We start from the raw sequence: 21,669 nt of genomic DNA, 5'->3' as shown, positions 1-21,669 counted from the left end.
TAGATTTTACGTGGACAGGACTAAGCCTCTCAGAAAATCTAGGTGGCTTTGCTGCAGGGGCAGAGAGGAAGGCCATTTCAAAGCAAACCATCTCCAAATGGATAACCCATTGCATTCATTTCTGCTACAAGTACCATGGAAAACCCACCCCACAGGGGCTAAGTTCACATTCCACCAGGACTGCATCTACCTTTGCGGCTTTTCTCAGAGGAGTCCCTACCAGGGACATCCTAGAAGCTGCTACCTGGAGCTCTGTACATGCCTTCACCAAGCATTACCACGTGCCTATCTTTTCTAAATCCAGAGCTGGATTTGCCACTGCAGTCTTGCAGGGCTTAATAGCTGGCCCTAATGCTCTTTAACTTTCTCCTCCCTTCCTTAGCTTTGGGAAGCAACCCAAATGTGATGACTGCAACATTGAAACACGAAGAACATAGTACAGTTGTGTATACGTACCATAAATGTAGATGTTCGAGTGTATTCACTGTTGCAGTCCTGGTTACCCTCTCTCCAGCCCCCGACTTCTCTTGGCACTACCTTTCCTTCTTGTTTGGTATATTTATTTTTTCTGGTGTATTTGCTTTTTTGATGGGGGTGTACCATACCATATAATTGCTTCCTATTGTGGGGGCACCTGACATCTGGGGCAAGAAAAACTGATGTAATGGCATCGGCTGCATGTTTTATACCACTGACGACCTGATGTCATGGAAGAAGAGACAGCATCTGAAACAGAAATCCGAAGACTCTGGCATTCAGGCCGGCTGAGGGCTTACCTGCAGGCAGATAACCCAAATGTGATGACTGCAACAGTGAATACACTCGAACATCTGCATTTATGGTAAGTGTACACAACTGTACTTTTTGGTTCCCCAAGCACGTCTGCATATGAGGATTCTTGAGTGGTTGTTATCCTCTAAGTGATAGATGCAAGAGCTGCCGATGTCTCACAAAATAATCACAGAAACTTGCAAAAAGGATCTTTGATGGTGGCTATTCTCCTCTCAAGTAATTGCAGGTCAACCGTTCCCCCCCCCCGTCCCCCCCCAACCAGTGGCCACAGTGACCATGAATGCCTCTCACATAGGGTGGGGGGACATTATCTGGGAAAGACAGTCCAAGGCACTTGGCAGGATCACGAGGCCCACTTGCACATCAGTGGCCTAGAGATGAGAGCAGTGCTTTTAGCATTGCAAGCACTCCAGGACTCTCTTCCCTTAAGAAACATTGTAGTCCAGACAGACAACATGTCAGTTGTATGATATAAAAACAAGCAAGGAGGAACCAGCTCTTACCCCCTTTGTCGAGAGACCCTGAGAGTATGACAGTGGGCAACCTCCTCCCAACGTTTTCTGATAACAGCGCACATCCCGGGGAATTCCAACATGATAGTGATCAGACTCAGTAGAGCTATTCTGATGCCTCATTAGTGGTCCCTGAAACAGGAAGTAGCGGAAATAATTTTCCGGAAATGGGGCCAGCCTTGCTGCAACCTCTTTGCGACATCTATGAATGCCAAATGCTACAGCTTCTTTGCCCTCTTCCCCCCTCCGAGGGAGTCCCCAAGGGATGCACTTGTTCATGATTGGCTCCTGGGCCAGGTCCGTAAATGTAGTATGAAGTAAAGAAAGGATGTTATGTGGTCCTATCTCGCCTACATTCTTTACTCACGGGTTCGGAGCCGAGAATCGGCTCCGACTCGGCCAACTATTTCTCTAGCACAAAGTCTCTAATTGGCTGGGCTAACCTGGTATCCCAAGATGCACCTCGCCCTAGCCCCAGATCTCATTTGCCGCTCGTAGAGTTAGGACTTGGTCTCGCTTGGCTGTGGCTAAGTACCTTTTTTTCAAAATTTTCATAAGTCTTAGCAGTCCGTTCTCTTGTAAAAGCTATTTTAATAGCTATTTTTTTCCTTGTGAGAGTACTGTATAAGCATATAGTGTTTTTTGGTATCCCTCTGTGTTGGCGGGCTAGGCCCGTTTAAATTAGAGGACCTAGTCCTCTCTTGTGTTGTGTTGTTTGTGTAATCCTGTGTTTTCGTTGGTTTTTGGTCGGTAGTTAGTTTCCTGGCTGCACCAAAGGAACGTTTAAATTAGAGTTTCATTGGCTGTTCGTAGTTGGGTTTTTCCCGCCTTCCTCTTGTGTCTGTCGTTGTCAGTTGAGTGTGTGCTGTACATTACTGTCTAAAGAGCAGAAAGAGCATAAACCCTCTGGGTTTAAAAAATGCTCAAAATGTGGCTATAAGATGTCCATTCTATCTGTGTTTATTGTCTTGGTGCTATTCACCTGCAAGAGTCCTGCAGTATTTGCCACGCTTTTAGCCCGAGGGTACTGCAGGAAAGAAAAAATAAGTTGATTTTGAAGGGCCTGGTTAAACCTTCCTTTGAGGAGTCCTTAGACTCTTCTTCTAGTACTAAGTCTAAGACTTTCAAGGCCAAGAAAAGATCTCCAGCTCCATCTGTCTTATCGGAGCCCCCGGAGAAGGTTTCGAAAGTGGATATTGCCTCCTCGGCTCCATTGTCCTCGGGGCCGCAAGAAGTATCTGTTGTACTGGAGTCGACCTTGGCCCCGATATTATTGGAGCCTATTCGGAGCCCGTCACCCAGTGCTAGGCCTGAGTCTCCAGGTAGGAGATCCCGATCTCCTACTATTTCCTCCAAATCCTCTAGGCTGTCTGATTTGGATGTGGATAGGGTGGTCCAGAGGCTCCTACAGTCGCCGGTGTTAGCAAAATTGTTCTCGGCTCCGGACCCAGTCCCTACTTTTGTACCGATGATTCCTCCTCCGAGCACCCCTGTGTCGTCGGAGCCGGAGTGCTCCACGCCGAGTGATGTTTTCGTGTCGGATCCGATACCCCTTGCGAGTTTATCTGAGCTGACGTCGGCTCCAACCATGTCTGTTCCGTCCTCTGGTTTCAGTACTTGGGTTTCCTCAGTCGGACCCGAGGGGGATACCTCGGGACTCTTGTCGGTTCTGAGCCTCCCTCTCGGTGCATCGGCTCGTGGAACCCCGACTCCGGTTGTGGTCTCAGAGACGGGTCGGTCCTCTGATTCGGGAGGACCTGCCTTCGAGGCCATGAGGAGCGCACTGGCCAGATCGTCCGGTACATCACCCGGATTGGTCACTCCTTCCCCCTACACCCCGGCTAGAGCCTCTGACACACCCCTGTCCGTGGATGGCGGAGCCCCAAGGTCTGAGGGATACCCCCATGAGCAGTCCCCAGCTTTCTGAGGGCCCCTCAGTGTTGGTGCCTGAGGAGCCCCCTAGAAAGAAGTTGTGCAAGAGGAAGCACATAGACTCCCAGAACGAGTCCCTCACTTCTGATACCGACCTCGAGGAGTCAGAGGGGTGTCCCCTAAGTTGTCCTCCGATGATGTCTCTTTCTCCGACATCCTGGAGATCTAGAGGCAGAGAGGCGACTGGCCTTCCAAGACCCCCTCTGAGGAGGAGTCTGTATTCCTCAAGGCCTTCGGAGCGCAACCCTCTGCCTCCTGGGTGTCTCCACCCTTCGATGAACTTCTGGATTTGATTTGTCGAAGGGTGTGGGAGACCCCTGATTCCGTGGAACCGGTGCCCAGACGTCCAAATAAGTTCCTTTCTGCTCCCCCGGGGAAAGAGTTCCTGACCAAAGGGGTTTCAGTATATGCCTTGGTGGTGGCGGCAGCCATTCAGCAGGAAGTTGCAGAGGCTTCTTCTTCCGTCCATCCTCCTCACAAGGAGTCCGGGAGTATGGACCGGTATGGGAAGCGTATCCTGTCTTCAGCGACCTTTACTTTGCGGTCGCTGAATTATCTTTGTCATTTTACTCTGCTCCAGAGAGATCTCCTTAAGGAGCTAGGAGACACTCTGATGGGTAACATACGTGAGGCGGTAGCACAGACTGTTAACGCCCAGTTGTCTACCCTTGCTTCCATTGTTAACTCGTCCATGAGGCTCATAACCTATGCAGCCGAAGGGGCGAGTAGGGCAGCTAGCTCAGGTGTAGCTCTCAGAAGGCAAGCCTGGATGCGCCTGTGTCATTTCGTGGAAGCCTTTGTCTTCCTTCACTGACGCCCCCTTTGATGGGTCCTCACTCTTCGGGACCAAAGTGAAAGACACCCTCACCAGATGCGAACAGGAAGGGAAGACCCTATCTGCCATAGGGGCCCGTTTCTTTCTTCCTTCTAGGCCTTACCCCAAGGCTCAGAGAGGAGGGAAAATGTGGTTCAAGAAGTCACAGAAGTCTTTCCCTGCTGCTCAAGGTGAGTCCCCCTCTAGAGGCAGAGGAGGGGGAAACTATTCTGGAAGACGCCGCCCTAGAGGCAGGGGAGGGCCCCGCAACTCTGGAGACCGCGATTCCTTTTGTGGGTCTTCCTTTCAGCGTTCCTGAGGCATTGCCCGACTGTGCTGTTCCAGAGCCAGACGGGGGCCGAATTTCGTTGCATCCGGAAGCCTGGGAAAGCAATCACCCAGGATCCTTGGGTGCTTTGAATAGTTACCGGAGGTTACACTATCCCCTTTTTATCAACACCCCCTCCGGTCAAAAGAATCCCGGACGTTCCACCCAGTCAACGGGATCAAGCAGCACTAGAAGTTTCAAAGCTGCTAGAAAAAGGAGTCATCCAACCAGTCCCCTCAGACCATATCGGATCAGGAACTTACTCAAGACTCTCTTTGGTGCCGAAAAGAACAGGGGACCTGAGGCCCATTCTGGATCTCAGCCAATTGAATCAGTACGTTCTGAAGTCCAAGTTCCGAATGGTCACTCTTCAGTCTATTTTTCCCATGCTGGAAAAAGGAGTATGGATGTGCTCCATCGATCTCAAGGATGCCTACTACCACATCAAGATGGACAAGGCATCCAGGAGTCACTTACGCTTCCGGCTGGGAGCCAGTCACTTCCAGTTTCGTGCCCTGCCCTTTGGTCTCACCACAGCCCCCAGGGTGTTTACCAAGTGTGTGGCAGTGGTGACGGCTCACCTGAGACGTAGGGGATTCCAGGTGTTTCCATATCTGGACGACTGGCTTCTCAGTGCCCCCACCAGGCATCTCCTCATTCAAGCCATGGAGGCTACCATTAGACTTTGTCAACAACTAGGAATTACCTTGAACTGGGAAAAGTCTACCTTGCTGCCCTCACAGCGTGTTGTTTTTATAGGCGCAGAGCTAGACTCTATTCATATGTGGGCCTTTCTGCCACAAGAGAGGATAAGAGTGCTGCAGTCTCAGATTCACGCATTGTTGCCCCTCAAGAGAGTTCAGGCCAGGTAAGTCCTCCAGCTCCTGGGATCCATGGCTGCCACCATCATGCTGGTGCCTCTAGCCAGGTTACACATGCGGATCCTACAGTGGCTCCTTTCGGCCCAATGGTCCTTTCAGAAACTTCCTCTTTCCCACTTAATACTTCTCACGGAACGGTGCAAACAGGACCTCCGCTGGTGGCTATGTTCCACCAATCTGGACAAGGGGAGGAGCTTGATTCCTATGTCTCCAGTGGCCACGGTGACCACGGACGCCTCCCAGATGGGGTGGGGGGGCACTATCTTGGCATGACGGTCCAAGGCAAATGGCAAGATCACGAGGTACATCTGCACATCAATGTTCTAGAGATGAGAGCGGTGTTTCTAGCGTTGCGGGCACACCAAAGCTTTCTTCCTCTGGGAACGATTACAATTCACTCGGACAGCATGTCCGTGGTGTGGTACCTGAACAAGCAGGGGGGAACCAAGTCTTACCCCCTCTGCAGAGAGGCCATGCGAGTGTGGCATTGGGCAGTGTCTTCCCAACATTTTCTAGTGGCAACGCACATTCCGGGAAAGACCAACGTGATAGCGAACAGGCTGAGCAGAGCTATTCTGATGCCTTATGAGTGGTCCCTGAACAACCGAGTGGCGCTTCAAATTTTCAACAGGTGGGGTCAGACTTGCTGCGATCTCTTCGCCAGCCCTCTCAATGCCAAATGCAGCAAGTACTTCACACTGATCCCCCCACAGGGGGAGTCCCCCAGGGACGCTCTAGTTCAGGATTGGCCCTCCGGTCTGATCTATGCTTTCCCTCCGTTTCCTCTATTACCAAGAGTAATTCAGAAAGCCATATCCTTGGGAAGCAGGATGATTCTAATTGCTCCACACTGGCCTCGACAAGTATGGTTCCCCTTTATTCAGCAGTACGCAGTGGACGGTCCTTGGATCCTGGACCCAGTGCCAGAACTACTGATTCACATGTCAGGACAACTCCATCCCTCCCTGCGAACCCTCAGGTTGACAGCCTGGCTGCTCCACTTCCATCACTAGTTAGACGACATTCCTTTTCACCGGAGGTGGTACACATCTTGTCTTCGTCTCGTAAGTCTTCCACCAGAAGGATTTATTCCAGCAAATGGAAGAGATTCTCCATTTGGGCGCAGGCCCAAGGTTTGGACCCCTTCACAGCCCCAGTTCCGTCGGTCTTAGATTTTTTAGCCATGCTTTTCCGACAGGGCTCCGCGCCTGCTACCATTAAGGTGCAGCTGGCTGCAATTTCCAATTTTCATACATCTTACGAGCCTTCTCTTACGGCCCATAAACTTTGTAAGGCCTTCTTGAAAGGCGCCTGGCTACTTCGCCCTCTATTTCAGAACCTGTCATGCCATGGGATCTAAACCTTGTGTTACAAGCCATCACTTCACGGCCCTTTGAATTGGCTGCCACCTGTGAATTAAAATTTCTATCTTGGAAGACGGCTTTCCTAATAGCCATTACATCGGCTAGAAGAGTATCAGAGATTCAAGCTTTGTCCATTAAACCTCCGTATTTGACCTTTCATAAGGACAGAGTTTCCCTGAGGCTTAACCCATCCTTCCTTCCTAAGGTATCATCCACCATTAAGTTACCAGTGTTCTTTCCAAACTTTTCCAACAGAGCAGAGTTTAGATTTCACCAGTTGGATGTGCACAGACAACTAAGATTCTACTTGCACAGGACTAAGCATGTTAGGAAGTCTAATCAACTGTTTGTGTCCTTCTCCGAAAACAGAACAGGTTGTCATATTGCCAAGAGCACCATTTCTAAATGGATCAAAGATTGTATTTCCTTTATATATTCATCAGCAGGCAGAAATTTACCTTTTCCCGTCAAAGCTCACTCTACCAGGGCAGTGTCTACACCAGTAGCTTACCATGCCAGGCTTTCATTGGATGATATTTGTGCTGTGGTCACCTGGGCCTCTCTGCACACCTTTATTACTCATTACAAGTTGGACGTGGCTTCTAGGGGCCGGGCTTCCTTTGGTTCCACGATTCTCAGGAGCATTTTCCTATGAGCCGCCCAGGATAGAGGTGCTGGGGACGCTGTCCCGTGAGTAAAGAATGTAGGCGAGATAGGACCACATAACATCAGGTAGTTATGTACTCACCATAACGATCGATGTATGTGGTCCATCTCGCCTCACATTCTTACGTACCCTCCCACCTGCCCTCTTCCTGTAGGATTTGGAGGAAAATTGGATCTGAGAATTCTTCAATGTCAGTTGTTTTTTTCTTTCCTTCTGGCTGGAGCTCCTTCCAGTGGTGGTTGTGTGTGGGGTGTGACTGGAATGGCTGCAAACTAGATCTGGGGCTAGGGCGAGGTGCATCTTGAGATACCAGGTTAGCCCAGCCAATTAGAGACTTCGTGCTAGAGAAATAGTTGGCCGAGTCGGAGCCGATTCTCGGCTCCAAACCCGTGAGTAAAAGAATGTGAGGCGAGATGGACCACATACATCGATCATTATGGTGAGTACATAACTACTTGTTATCGCCGGCTCATTGTCATACAATCTCAGGTTTAACCCCATGTTGCTGTTGTCTACCTAAAACTCTTCTTTCAGCCTTTCTGGATGTGTCTTTTTAATCCCCTTTCTCTAAATTTGTAGTTTTATGTCATTATAATCCTAGATTTTTGTACTATGTTCACTATGCAAGAATTCCCCATAGGCAAGAACCACTAATAAGTGGAGTAGATGACTACGTTTAAAAAAAAAATTACAGATGTTGGTTTAAAAGCCAGTTGGTTGCATTTTTTAATGAGAAGAAAGTATTTGCTTACGTTCTATTTAATTAGACTTGCATCACCAGCACCCAATGTCTTTCTCTCCTGCATTTTCTTCTACATAAAATATAAAAATTGCTTTTTTTTTTTTTTTTTTGGCCTTTTGTGGTCTGCACACAGATAAGACCTGTATTTTTGAGGTACCCACAAATGTGCTTGCCAAATCATATACTATACTGGAGGTGGATGATAGGGTTTAGAAGTCTCCTTTTGTCCATGTTGCAGTTTGTGATGAATATGGCAATACCACCTCTTAGTTTTTACCAGTTCTATTAAATGTTAAAGCCTATTGAAGAAAACCTCTGACACCACTACCTCCCCTTTGGAGGTCAACACGCCTGTGGATCAAGACAAGTTCCACCAAACCAGAGCCCCACCACAGAATTCAGACCAGGTATCCTACCATGGTTGTACATTGACAAAGCTTGGGAAGCCTCAGACTGTTTATGGTATGATTGCAGTTATAATTATCGACCATGGGATGGATGGGTAAGGGTAAGGGTAATCTATAACCAAATGGGATAGGCTATTTTGAGCTCAAAAAGGGAACTTTGCTAAGCATAAAATGACCTGCAAGGGTAGCTAGCCTAGTACTTGCTAATGAACCTATAAACCTTTAACTGTTAACTCACTAATTTAGTTAGGGTGGATGTCAGCTTTCAGGATGTGAAGGTTTGGAACTCCTTAACCCAGGTACAGGCCTCCAGGGCAGTTGCCCCACCTAAGAGGAACCAAAAGTCCAAACATAGAATTCCTTGCCCAATGAGCTCCCTGTAGTTGCCTGGGCCTCTTCAATTCTCACCCTTACCCAGGCTTTTCCCACAGATGTTTCTCCTTGTTTGAAGCGGGAGTACTGGATAGATATTCTCAGCCATTATCCACTGCTGGTGGCCCTATTTGACACTTAAGTGAGGTGGTTATAAGTATTTACATGTTAATTATTTTAGTATTAGCATAAACATACAAACGTTGTTTGCAATCAGCACATTTTACAGACAGTTTGTGGGCTTGTGGCATAGTGTTACAAGTTCAAAGAATGGTTTCTTTGATAACTAGGAAGACTGGTTGTGATAATGCCATTGTTTCTTTTGTGATTGTTTACAGCATTGTAGTTCAACTATAGATTAGCCTAAACCACTTAATTAAATGTTATTCTTAGCCACAAATTTCACGTTTGGAAATATTCAAGACATAGTGTAGTGCTTACTTGTATAATTTGTCAGGTTCCCAGTATAGAATCAGTTTATTTAGTCTTGTTCTTATCAATATTACAAGAACTGTTGAGAAATATCACCATATCTTACTTGACAGGAAATGGACAGATGACTTCACTGAGTTTACTTTTCAAGTGGCAGCCACGCATGAACACATTTTGTTTACTTTTTATTATTTGGAATGCAGCATACCATGCACTGTTCGTGTCATTCTCTGTTCAACAGTATGCTAATATAGGAATGCATGTGTACTAGTTTAAAGGGGCAATCCCAGGGATTATTTTGTTTTGATTCAGCCTTTGTTTACATTTCAGGTTTGCCTTTCTGAGCATGCTCAACTTTGGCTGAGGGGGGTGGGGGAAGACTGCCTACAGGAAGTTTCAAAGGTGTGAGCCAAATTCCATCTCAAATTGCAGTTGTACTAACAACAGCTTTCTCTGTCAGCCATTCATTAGTGTAATCTGTGCATTTTACACATTGAGAAAAGCAGCCTTTCAGGCATTTTATGACCTGACAGCTGCTGCTAGTGTACAAAGCACATCAGCAATGCAAGGGTTTTAAAACATTGGCAGAGTTTTTTTTGTTTCTTTTATTTCATATTTTATTCTGTGGCGATTGTGAAATCTGGCCAACTACAACAATTTTATGACATGGCTTCTACCTATAGAAAGCATCTGAGTGAGGCAAACAGTAGTGGAAACCATATTTATCTTTCTTTCATTTCATGTTTTACTGTATTCTGATTTTTGAATACTAGCCTGGTGTAGTGACTTCCTGACCTGCCAGTAATTCCATAGAAAGCAAGTGTGTGACAGAAGGTTGGAGCATTAGTAGACACACTCTTCTGTTCCTTTTTCATTTTCTAGTTTGATATGTGCTGATTTCTGAATACTGCTAGACAAATGCACTATTTTTATGAGTGGGCTGCTTGTACATCTGTAGAAGCATGAATGATGCAAAGTTTAAAAATGAGTATACCCTCATATTTTCCTTTCACTTCATATTTTATTTTTTGCTTATTTACAGCTATTAGCCAAAAGCACATCCTAGTGTACATGCTACACCTTTGTGAGTTACTACATTATATTATGTTTTCAACACTTCTATCTCTTGTAACCTTATATCTGTATGAATCTGTTTCTAGTTTCACTGTTATATATCAACAAGTAACTGAAATGATACTCTACAGCTTTTGGCATCATTCTAACAGTTTGTAGCACCTAATGAGTGTGTGATTCCTGGTCTGGCAATGATTAGTCTTACATGGTAATATTTAAACTGTTTCCATTCCAGTTTACTCACACGATAGCATACCTCTCACCATCTTAGCCCAAAAAATCTGGACAAACCCTAAAATAGTAAGGAACAAATGCCCAAAAACAGAGACATTGTTTAAATACTGCTCTTATAAACCTAGAAAGTTTCTGGAATAAAAGAATTTTGTAGTGTGCATTTTCTGAAGGATATGAAGTCTGAAACTCAAATGTGTGTCATTATTTAGTAACTTCAATCCTCCGTGATTTGCCAGAAAATCAAAATTTTATGAGGTACAGACCAAAAATATGAGGCAAAAATCTAGACATTCAGGGAAAATCTGGACAGTTGAGAGGTATGTATGGTAGTGATGATGGAGCAAAGTGACAAAGTACTCTTGTGTAAAATCTTACCATAACAGCTGTTCTCTGGTACAGTATTCAGTACAGAAGTGATCTATTGCTAAGGACAGTCCATCGCTTGACTAGCATAAATAAGCTTAAGAGATCTTGGTTGTGCTGTATGTCACATTTATGCTCCCCACACAGAACACAGGTCATAAGAAGGACTTACGGATGCAACTACCTAGAACTGTATTGCTTTAGAAGAAAACAGCCGTCATAGGACAAAGGAGTCCATACACATCCAGAAGGGAAAAAACTGCAGAATAAACAGGGGATTGGAGGGAGAGAATACTACAATAATGAAGAGTAGGACATCTACTGTTATGGTACGATTTTACATAAGTGTACTATGTCATTTTATATCACTGTTGCAGTATTCAGTCCAGAAGGGAGAGTAAAAAAGCTCAAGAACAGAATGCAAGCTGGAAGGCTTTGAAGAGCTCTCAAAAAACCCACATACAGTGACTTCAGCAAAACCTGCTCTGGTCATAGAAACCATATCTAACTTATAATGCTTAATAAAGGTATGCACTGAAGACCAAATAGCAACTTCAAGGATGGAATGGTGTCCAACCCCTTGAAGAAGGCACCAAAAGAGGCAACAGCCCTAGTGGAATGAGCTCTAACAAAAGCAGACAGAGATTTGCCATGAAAAAGAATAACAAAAATAACTGCCCTTGCATATCCTGGTGGAGATGGTTTGTTTGGAAACAGCCAAACCCAAAGACCTGGTATAAAAAGAAACAAAAAGCTGATCAGACTTACGAATAGTCCTAGTTTTATCCAAATAGTACCTGAGCTGCCTCTGCAAATCCAAGGTATGCAGGACCCTCACAATAGCAGACTGAGGAGAAGGAAAAAAGAAAGGTAGTTGTACTGACTGTCTAAAGGACAACTCATTGACTACTTTGGGCATAAAAGTAGGATTAGTACACAGGGACTCCCTCTCCCTATGAAAAAACAAAAAAGGAGGAAAGGCCATAAGGGCCTGGAGCTCAGAAACCATCCAAGCAGAAGTAAGAGCCAGCAAGAAAACAGTCTTCCAGGTACAATGTTGCAAAGAAGCAGAATCTACAGGCTGAAAAGGAGCCTGTGTCAGTTTTTCCTAAACAAAAGTACAGTCCCAAGGAGAAGGAATAGGCTTTCTTGGAGGCCTAATATGCAGGACACCTTTAAGAAATTCTTTGATCTCAAAATGAGAAGTCAAAGCAGGAGTCAAGGGTAGACCAGCAAAAATGGCTGACAAATGGTCATTCATAGAAGAATAGGCCAGCCATGAAGATTTTCTGGTTGAGGGTTTCCTTGCCTCCTGTAAAACCCTGAACACGTCCTCAAAAAAGAGGTGCCTGAAAGGGATCAAAATCCTATCACCCACAATGTTACCTGAAGAGTGGACAAGTGGGGATGGATGACAGACCTCTTGTCCTGTGAGGAGATCCAACTGGTGAGGTACCTTGTGATGGTTGCCTGTGGCCGTATGCATTATTTCTAACAGAGTAGTCTGCAATTAATTTTTCAAGTCTGCCAACCCATTGTAGTCCCAAAAATATGTTCCCAATTACCTCTTTCTTCCCCATAAAGCCTCCAACATTTGTGATCTACCTGAGGAAACATTCTTTGAGTCTGTTTGGGGTACTAAAATACCTTTGCAAACAATTCCAAGCAAAAATCCAAAATCTTCTTGACTTTGTTGCATATTTGGAAGCCTTACATATATCCTGTCCTTGTCTTTGTGAGCTTTCTAAACTCCTCTGATTCTTATAGTTATCCTGCAATACTTTATATGCCCTACTAATGTTCCCCCCACATCCCCTGCTAATTATAAATGTTAACTCTGCGATCACACATTCCACATGGAAAGGAAGTATTTCCCTCCTCGGGGATTGTCTAGCTCACACACTTGTCAAATAACTGTCTGTGTCGACCAAATGGTGTCACTCTACTGGGTGTTGGAGCACTTGCCGTTCACTACAAAGCTTGGCACCCGTGTATATCAATGTCCTTGGCATACACACACACACACTTATATATATATATATATATATATATATATATATATATATATATATATATATATATACACACACATACATACACACAAACACAGATATATTATACATACACAGACACAACCATATAAACATACACACACACACACATATATATATATATATATATATATATATATATATATATATATATATATATAAAACACACAGACACACACACACACATTTGCTAACATAAACACACAACTGAACCATTGGTGTAATCAGTAAAATGTGCTTGGTAGAAGAGGAATATTGTACTTGTTCAGGTAGACATGGGTTGTCTTTTGCATCCAGATAAGAATTATCCTGTCATTATGAAATAATATGCCACTGGACACGATAGTATCATGGCATATCAATAAATACACATTAATGATGATAAAAATGTCAATGAACTCAGACAGTGAAACAAGCAATGAGATTTGTTCGTTACTAGTATGGGCCAGTTTTGCACCCCACCAACTATAATGTCCTCTGTGGTCAAATCAAACCACAATCATAACCCTTAAACTCTTAGGGCAAAACATCTGAACAGAGATTACAATAATGGATAACAAGGGCACATAAATGGAGGCATATTTTACATTATGCAATTACAAATTTAGAAAGTTGATACAGTCACAGATTGTTGCAGTAACATACATTTTTCTGAAGGATATAAGTAAAAACTTCAAATGTATATCATTACTCAGTAATTTCTCAGAAAACCAAAATTTTTATGAGAAGCAGAACAAAAATATGAGTCAAATATCTGGACATTCTGTAAACATCTAGACAGTTGAGAGAAATGTTGCAAATCATTCACATTCTGCGTAAGACTGAATTCTGAATAAACTTTGAATACATCAGTATTTAGAAGTTATACAAAGGCTTATCTACTAAAACTGAGTGATGACCTGGTTAATAAAAAACCTCATTCCATCTTGAGAACCCCAGCATACCTCTCTAGTGTCCAGACTTTAGCAGCATGTCCAGATTTTTGCCTCATAGTTTGTTTGTTGCACATAAAATTTGTGATTTTCTCGCAGATCAGTGAGATTCATGTGTTTCAGACTTTGTTATTCAGAGAATGTATGCTAATGCAACACCTTTTAGTCTATCAATTTTCTAACTTTATAATAGTAAAATTTAAAATGTATACCTATTATTGGGCCTTTGACCCCCCCCCCCCGCCCCATGCTTTGTCCAGATTTGTTATTCTAAGAGGTTGAGAGGCATCAACCCCACTGCTTATGTGAAATCCTTAACTAGCAAGTTCTAAGCACATGTAAATAGTTGCATGTCTCCCTCACAAATAATTACAATGTCAGATTCAAAAATATCCCCCTCCCCGTAGCAGAACCCTAATATAAACAGGTGCTATAATAAAAGAAGAAACTTACTACATGCCAAAAAAAAAAATGAAATTTCAAGATACAAAAATGCTTTTCTTAAACTGAACAAGGAACTCCAGACCCCGATGAAGTCATAAAGCCAAATATGAGATAAAAACGGCCACACAGTTGAAGGATAACAACAAGGCATTCTTTAACTATGTTAGAAACCTCAGAAACAATGCCCAGCACTGCGTAAGCTTAACAGTAAAAGATATTACATACTCAGACCTAGATGCATTACAGTATAGTTTCATAGATAACTACTAGGCTAGCTGCTGTTAGGTTCATAGGTTTATACTAGGCTATCTGCCCTAAGGCATTTATAAGCCTAGCCCAAATTTTTGTGGCTTACGTCACCCCTTATATGAAAAAATACTGTGCCCATTAGTTTGTTGTGCCTCTGTCCAGCAGTGACACAGATATGATTCCCGGGGTAAACCTACGATCTCCCATCCACAGGTCTAGATTTCTCTTGAACAGAGTCAGCGAGGTGCTCTGCCTCACATGGACCGGGATTTTATTCCACAGCATAGGGAGTCTCTGAGTGATAAATCTATCCCTCCAGCACGTCCTATTTATATCCGTGCTAAGGTTTAAGTCGCTTGCTCTAGTGGATGTTCTTCGTCTTCCATTGCTGCAGTCCTGACTATTGGGGTATAGTCCGCGTCCAGTCGGCCCGAATACCAGAGTATAAGGCTGACGTCGGTCATGGCGCCTTAGACTGACGTCAGTACGTCAGGGTACTAATGCGCATGACCGACGTCATTTCCTCTGTCTTTTTTGCCGCATGGTCCGATGCAGAAGCAATTTTGCGAGTGCAGGTTGGCGTTCTGAGATTTTCCGAAACCGGAGTTTCAGACCGAAACAGAGTTGGCTGAGTAACCCCGTTGGGGAACATTTTGGTTTTTTCTTGCCTCAGTATTTAACCGGATGTCAGAAAAAGTGAATAACTGTATTTCTTGTGGGAAGCAGATACCGCATAGGGATTATCATACCTTGTGTATACCTTGTTTAGGGCCTGAGCACGACGTTGTTGGTTGCCGCTCTTGTGCTAGATTTAACAAGCGCACTATTAAGAGGAGGCTAGATTGTGCTAGGTTAGTGTTTGGAAGCGTTGTAATTATAACATGCCGCCGGATGCTCCGGCCCGCTTCATCCAAGAAGCGCAAGGACAAAACAGTGAAGCCTAGGGGTGAGGAACCGGCAGTCCCGGACGTCGGTTCTTTAGTAGGCTCAGTGGAGCCAGAGGTTTTGCCAGGAGTCTCCATGGAGTCTCAGGCAGATACTTTATTGTTACAGGATGTGCCCTCTCAGGAGGTAGGCCAGGCTGAGGGGCTTCTGAGGTAACTGTTCTTCCCTCTCTTCCCAAGGTAGTTAGGGCCTCTCCTTCTGTTGCCAAAGCTTCTTTAGAGGTAGGCCAAGTTCAGCTTCTGTGGGGCTTCTCCTAGCATTTCGGCTCTGTGCCTAAGAAACATATGCTTAAACTGTAAGAAGATTTGGTTACTCTAATTAGAGGTTCTATGCCCCCGCCTGATAAGAGGCCTAGGGTGGAACAGGAGTTTGATAGTTTTGAACAATGTTCACAGGCTTCGGAGTCTTCTGTGGAAGACTTACAAGAGTTTCCTACTTATTCTGATTCTGATGTGGATGATTCCACTCCTACAGCTTCTCCTCCTGAGGATTTTTCATTTTCAGAGACTCTTCACTCCATGAGGGAGCACTTTAAATGGGAAGGCCAGGATTACTCTGATTCCAGGAAAAGGCTTAGGGAATTCTTGTTTTTACCCCAGCATAGGCCCTTAGCTATTCCTCCTGTGTTGAATGTGGTGGAGGATGTTTTTGCAGAGGCTTCCCTGAACCCTGACTCCTTGCCTCCTGCTCCTGTTAAGCCTGATAGGTATTATAGGGTGCCCAAGCTCATAAGTATTTGTTTAACAGTCCTAGGGCGGACCCAGAAACTGTTTCTCAGGGGCCTAAAGGTGTTAAAGCTTCTGTGGTTAAAAATCCTGTACCCTCTGATAAAGAGGCAAGGGCTTTGGATAGGTGGGGTAAGAAAGTGTATACTTCTTCCACTCTAGCCATGAGGGCGTTGAATTGTCAGTTTCACATGCTAAAATATCAGAATTATCTCCTTTCACAATTGAAATCTAAGGTGGATGCTTTGGCGGAAGGTATTGAGTGTAAAGAATTGCTGGATTTGGTTCATGTGTCTGAACAAGTGGGTAAGCATTCTTTGCAGTGTGGTTTTGATGCTGTTCAGGCCTCCTCGAGGGTGGCTGCTACTAGTTCTGTTCTTCGCAGACATGCCTGGTTGAAGGATCAGAATTTAGCTGAGCATGTTAAGACCAGGATTTTGGATGCTCCTTTACAGTCTGATGTGTTGTTTGGACCGCCTGTGGAAGCAGTTTTAAAGAAAATGGAGGACAAAGCTAAGTCTATGCAGACTGTTAAAGATTTTTGCAGGTGCAGCCTCCAAGTTTAGTAGAAATTGGCCTGCTAAGGGGTGGACATATCCTGCTTATGGTTCCCAGTCTAGGGGTAGGTCTAGACGTGGTAGGGGCAGGGCTCAAGGTTCATTTAGGCCTAGATCAGAGTTCACCTGCTCAGACTTCTGGTGAGGGCAGGGGTCAGTCCTTTCGTAAGCAGACCCAATGACCTGCCTTTTCAGCTGCCAGTGGATTCTCGCCTGGCAGCTCCTTTGGGAGGAAGACTGTCTCTTTTCAAAGAAAATTGGGATTTAATCACTCAAGACAGATGGGTGCTGGATATCATTCATCACGGTTACAGATTTTATTTCCACACAATGCCCCTTTCAAAGGCATGCCAGATGTTCCTCCTCCACAAAGAAAAGAGGCTCACAAGCAAGTTTCTCAGTTACTCCAGATAGGGGCCATTCAGCCAGTCCCTGTGTCAGAAAGGGGCTTGGATTTTATTCTCGCCTGTTCCTAGTACCAAAGAAGGGGAACACGTGGAGACCAATTTTGGATTTATCTATCCTCAACACTTATCTGGACATTCCCAAGTTCAAGATGTTGACGTTACAACAACTGTTACCTCTGCTGGGCAAGGATCACTGGATGGTAACTTTGGATCTCAAGGAAGCTTACCTTCATGTGCCTATAAGGCTAAGTTGCAGAAAGTATCTGCGTTTCGAACTGGAGATTTTCATTATCAGTTCTCTGCATTGCCCTTTGGCTTATCTACTGCCCAGAGTATTCACAAAGGTTCTGGCTCCAGTGATAGCTTACTTCAGGCTTCAAGGCATTCAAATCTATCCTTACTTGGACGACTGCCTGATTCTGGCTCAAGAAAAGGAAGACCTTCTACAGCATCTGGAATATGTCATAGCAGTGCTAAGATGCCTAGGGTATTCTGTGAACGAAATAAAGTCCAGTCTAGTACCCTCTCAAGACATGTGCTTTCTGGGTGTGAGACTGAATACAGCAGCCCAGATGGCCTTTTTAACCCCGGACAAACAAAAGAGTCTGTCACTTTACTTCCATCAACTATCTCATCAGTCCGTGCTGACTGCAAGGACAGTCCTTCAAGCATTAGGGTTCATGGCATCTTGTATTCTGGTGCTTCCCAATGCCAAACTGCATATGAGGAAGCTGCAATGGTATCTCAAAATGTATGGACACAGCACTGCCAGGATTTGGACACTGTCATTCAAATAATACCTTGCCTTCAAAAGGAATTCTTGTGGTGGGCTCAGGAATGTCACCTAAACAAGGGACTCTCTGTGACCCGGCCAGAGGCGAGTCAGATTTTAACGACAGATGCCTCGGACACTGCTTGGGAGCTCATCTAAATGGAAAGTGGATACAAGACAAGTGGCCTGCCAGACTACAGCATCTACATATCAACATGAAGGAGATGTTAGCAGTCCAGTTTGCATTGATGGCGTTCAAGGAGTTACTTCTTCCAGGGCAGGTGTTGATTCTAACAGACAACACAACTGTCATGTGGTACATCAACAAGCAAGGGGAACACATTCTTATCCTCTATGCAGGCAAGCAATGATTTTATGGGAGACTGCGTTAAGCCTGCAACTAACTCTTCAGGCAAGGTTTCTGCCAGGAGCACAGAACTCCCTAGCAGATGTGTTAAGCAGACAAATCATGGATCCCCACGAGTGGAAACTGGATCTTCATGTATTTCAGAAATTGACAGTGTCATGGGGAACTCCAGACATAGATCTGTTCGCTTCTCCACTAAACCACCAGCTGCCAAAGTATTGCACAAAGGGGTTTCATCACACAGCTTGGAAAGTGGATGCTCTGTCTTTCAGTTGGAAAAACCTTCATGTCTATGCCTTTCCACCTCTGCCTCTTCTTCCAAAGGTATTATTAAAGGTCAGACAAGACAGGCCAAGGATGATTTTGATAGCTCCAGATTGGCCTCGGCAACACTGGTATCCACTACTACGGAGTCTGGTAAGGAAGCCTCCATGGCCTTTACCTCTGATTCCTCATTTGTTATCTCAGAAGGATGGTCATCTGCTCAATGTCAAGCTTCACTCTCTTCATCTAACAGCCTGGCATATTCTCTCTTGAAGCACAGCAGGTCTCAACTTCCTCAACAAGTTTTAAATGTGATTATGGAAGCTAGAAGACCTAGTACAAGGAAGGTGTACGAGACAAATGGAAGAGATTTTTATTTTGGAGTACAGCAAAGAATTTGGAGATTTCTGAGCCTAATTTGAGTGTGGCTCTTCAATATCTTACTGAGTTATTGGACAAAGGTTTGTCCTTCTCTTCCATTAAGATTCATGCTGCAGCAATTTCAGCTCATTATGATTGTGACCCACCTTTGTTTTCGCATCCTTTGTTCAAGCAGTTTCTTAGAGGGGCAAAGAATATAAGACCCCCACGTAGAGCTCCTACTCCTGCTTGGGATCTCAATTTTGTGTTGGAAAAACTTACTCTACAACCTTTTGAGCCTGTAGCTACTGCTGAGTTGAAATACTTGTCATGGAAGACTGCTTTTCTGTTGGCCATTACTTCTGCAAGAAGGGTGTCTGAGTTGCAGGCCCTTATGGCAGTAGAGCCATTTTTGATTTTCCATAAGGATAGGGTATCATTACGTACTAATCCTTCCTTTATGCCTAAGGTGGTTTCTAGTGTGGCTTTAAACCAAACTATTCATTTGCCTACTTTTTATGCAGATCCCCAAAATAAAGGGGAAAAGATTTTGCACACTTTAGATGTACACAGGCAATTGAGATATTATTTGAGCAGGACTAAGGATTTTAGGCAGTCTCAGCAGTTGTTTGTTTCTTTTGCCTTGAGTTCACAGGGCAAGCCTGTGTCAAAACAAACTATCTCCCGGTGGATTGGCTTTTGCATTGCATTTTGTTATTCCCATCATGGCAAGGAGATTCCAGCTGGGATTAGGCCTCATTCCACTAGGGCTACTGCCACTTCAACAGCATTTCTAAGGGGGGTGGCAACTAAGGATATTTTGGAAGCAGCTACTTGGAGTTCAGTGCATACTTTCTCTAAGCATTATCATCTTCCTATCTACTCTAAGTCTAGGGCTGGCTTTGCCACTGCTGTTTTGCAAGGCATGTTATCAGCTCCTACTTCCTTATAATTTGCCAGCCTCCCTTTTCTCTGCTTTGGGATTCTACCCAATAGTCAGGACTGCAGCAATGGAAGACGAAGAACATAGTACAGTTTTGTACCTACCATAAATGTAGATGTTCGAGGATTCCATTGCTGCAGTCCAATTTACCTCCCTCCTTCCCTCTATGTTTAGGGGTGGTTGTGTAGGTGAGTTTACATGCTTATATTTTTGTATATATTGTTGTATATATTGTACATGTTTTTGGTGCAGGTTTTTTGGGACTTGTCTTTTTGGGTCTTCTGACATCTGGGGCAAGAAAAGACTGAGGAAATGACGTCGGTCATGCGCATTAGTACCCTGACGTACTGACGTCAGTCTAAGGCGCCATGACCGACGTCAGCCTTATACTCTGGTATTCGGGCCGACTGGACGCGGACTATACCCAATAGTCAGGACTGCAGCAATGGAATCCTCGAACATCTACATTTATGGTAGGTACAAAACTGTACTTTTTGGTGGATTTGGATTTTTTGAGGTGGAGCATGTCCATTAATTCCGGGTTGGACATGGCCTTATATGTCAGGCACATGTCACCTCTGAGCAGACGGTATGCGACTGAATAGAGCTGGAGTTTCTTCAATCTGGCAGCATATGACAGATTTTGGAGTCCCTTTATCCTTTTGGTGAGGAACTTTTGGGGTCTCTCCAATTGCTTTGTAAGCCATTTTAAGCCTAGCCAGTTTACCTTTCAAAATGTGAGAATCAAACACTGTACGTTGTGTCTGTGAGGTAGACACCTTTATCACTATGCCAAATCACACTTCAAAATATTTCTCGAGAGCAGAAGGTGATTAACAGCTGTGGTTGAGGTTATGCTTACCTGACTCCATAGCCAGGTAATTGTCGAAGCATTTAGGTGACATGGTTCCTTTCTGCTTGAGAGGAGGTAAGGAGATATGTCTGACAGAATGTGAATTTGGCAGCAGATAGTAGCTGATGTTAATGCAGTGGGAAGACATGGCAGGACATATGACCAGGTGTGCCACAGAGCCACTGACATGATTTCATTAGCCTGTAGGAGAGCAGCTTGACTGGCCCGTGACCATATGGCTACAGGGGGGGGGACCTGCTACGGAGCCACCACTGACACCAAATGAAGAGTTCCTGTCCACTGTCAGGGATCCAGACAGCTCACAGGGAAGTGCACAGCAGCATGTGACGGACATTGGTGCTGCTTTTTCAGGGAGGACAAGGATGGCCCAGGAGGAGTGTCCACATAGGCTTAACTATATCAATTGTTAAATACATCTTGGATACTAAAATAATGACCGAAAATGGATAGTAAAATATTAACAGCAAATAGAATCTTCTATTTAACATTTTTAACTGTATTTTTTTTGGGGGGAATACATCTTTGATAAAGTTAACACATTCAGGTTGATTATACATGGGCTTGACCTAGATGTGTCCTCCCAAGTTCTCGTTAAAAGTATGGTTAATTGATTATATAAAAGGCAAAATTTTAAAACACCATGTGTTAATCTTCATTGTGTTGCTGGTGTCCTTACCTTTTGCTTAACTTCTTACATGACCATCTCTAATATATCGAGCAGCCAAGCATCTACACAAGACAAGACAAATGTTTTTTGTCACTACTGATGAGGAATTAAAAGGCATTTTTATTTTCTGATGTGGGTGTCAGGACTGTTGTGTGTATTGCTGTACTGTCTGTAAGAGTAGTACCACTGTTAATCTGT

General features: G+C 44.4%; 1 protein-coding gene across 1 annotated transcript in view; it reads left to right on the top strand.

The window, feature by feature from the left end:
- Positions 1-21,669, top strand: part of SCML2 (Scm polycomb group protein like 2) — a 2,608,432-nt gene that overhangs the window by 2,134,950 nt on the left and 451,813 nt on the right. The window contains exon 13 of the mRNA XM_044073060.1: positions 16,289-16,323. Coding sequence (XP_043928995.1) covers positions 16,289-16,323 — 35 coding nt within the window. The remainder of the gene's footprint in view (positions 1-16,288; positions 16,324-21,669) is intronic.

The sequence above is a fragment of the Protopterus annectens genome, chromosome 5.part1 (assembly GCF_019279795.1).
Source record: "Protopterus annectens isolate FY-2018-M chromosome 5.part1, PAN1.0, whole genome shotgun sequence".
NCBI classification, from domain to species: Eukaryota; Metazoa; Chordata; order Ceratodontiformes; family Protopteridae; genus Protopterus; species Protopterus annectens.
The sequence above is the reverse complement of the archived record's forward strand: the minus strand, read 5'-3'. Positions and strand labels throughout refer to the sequence as shown.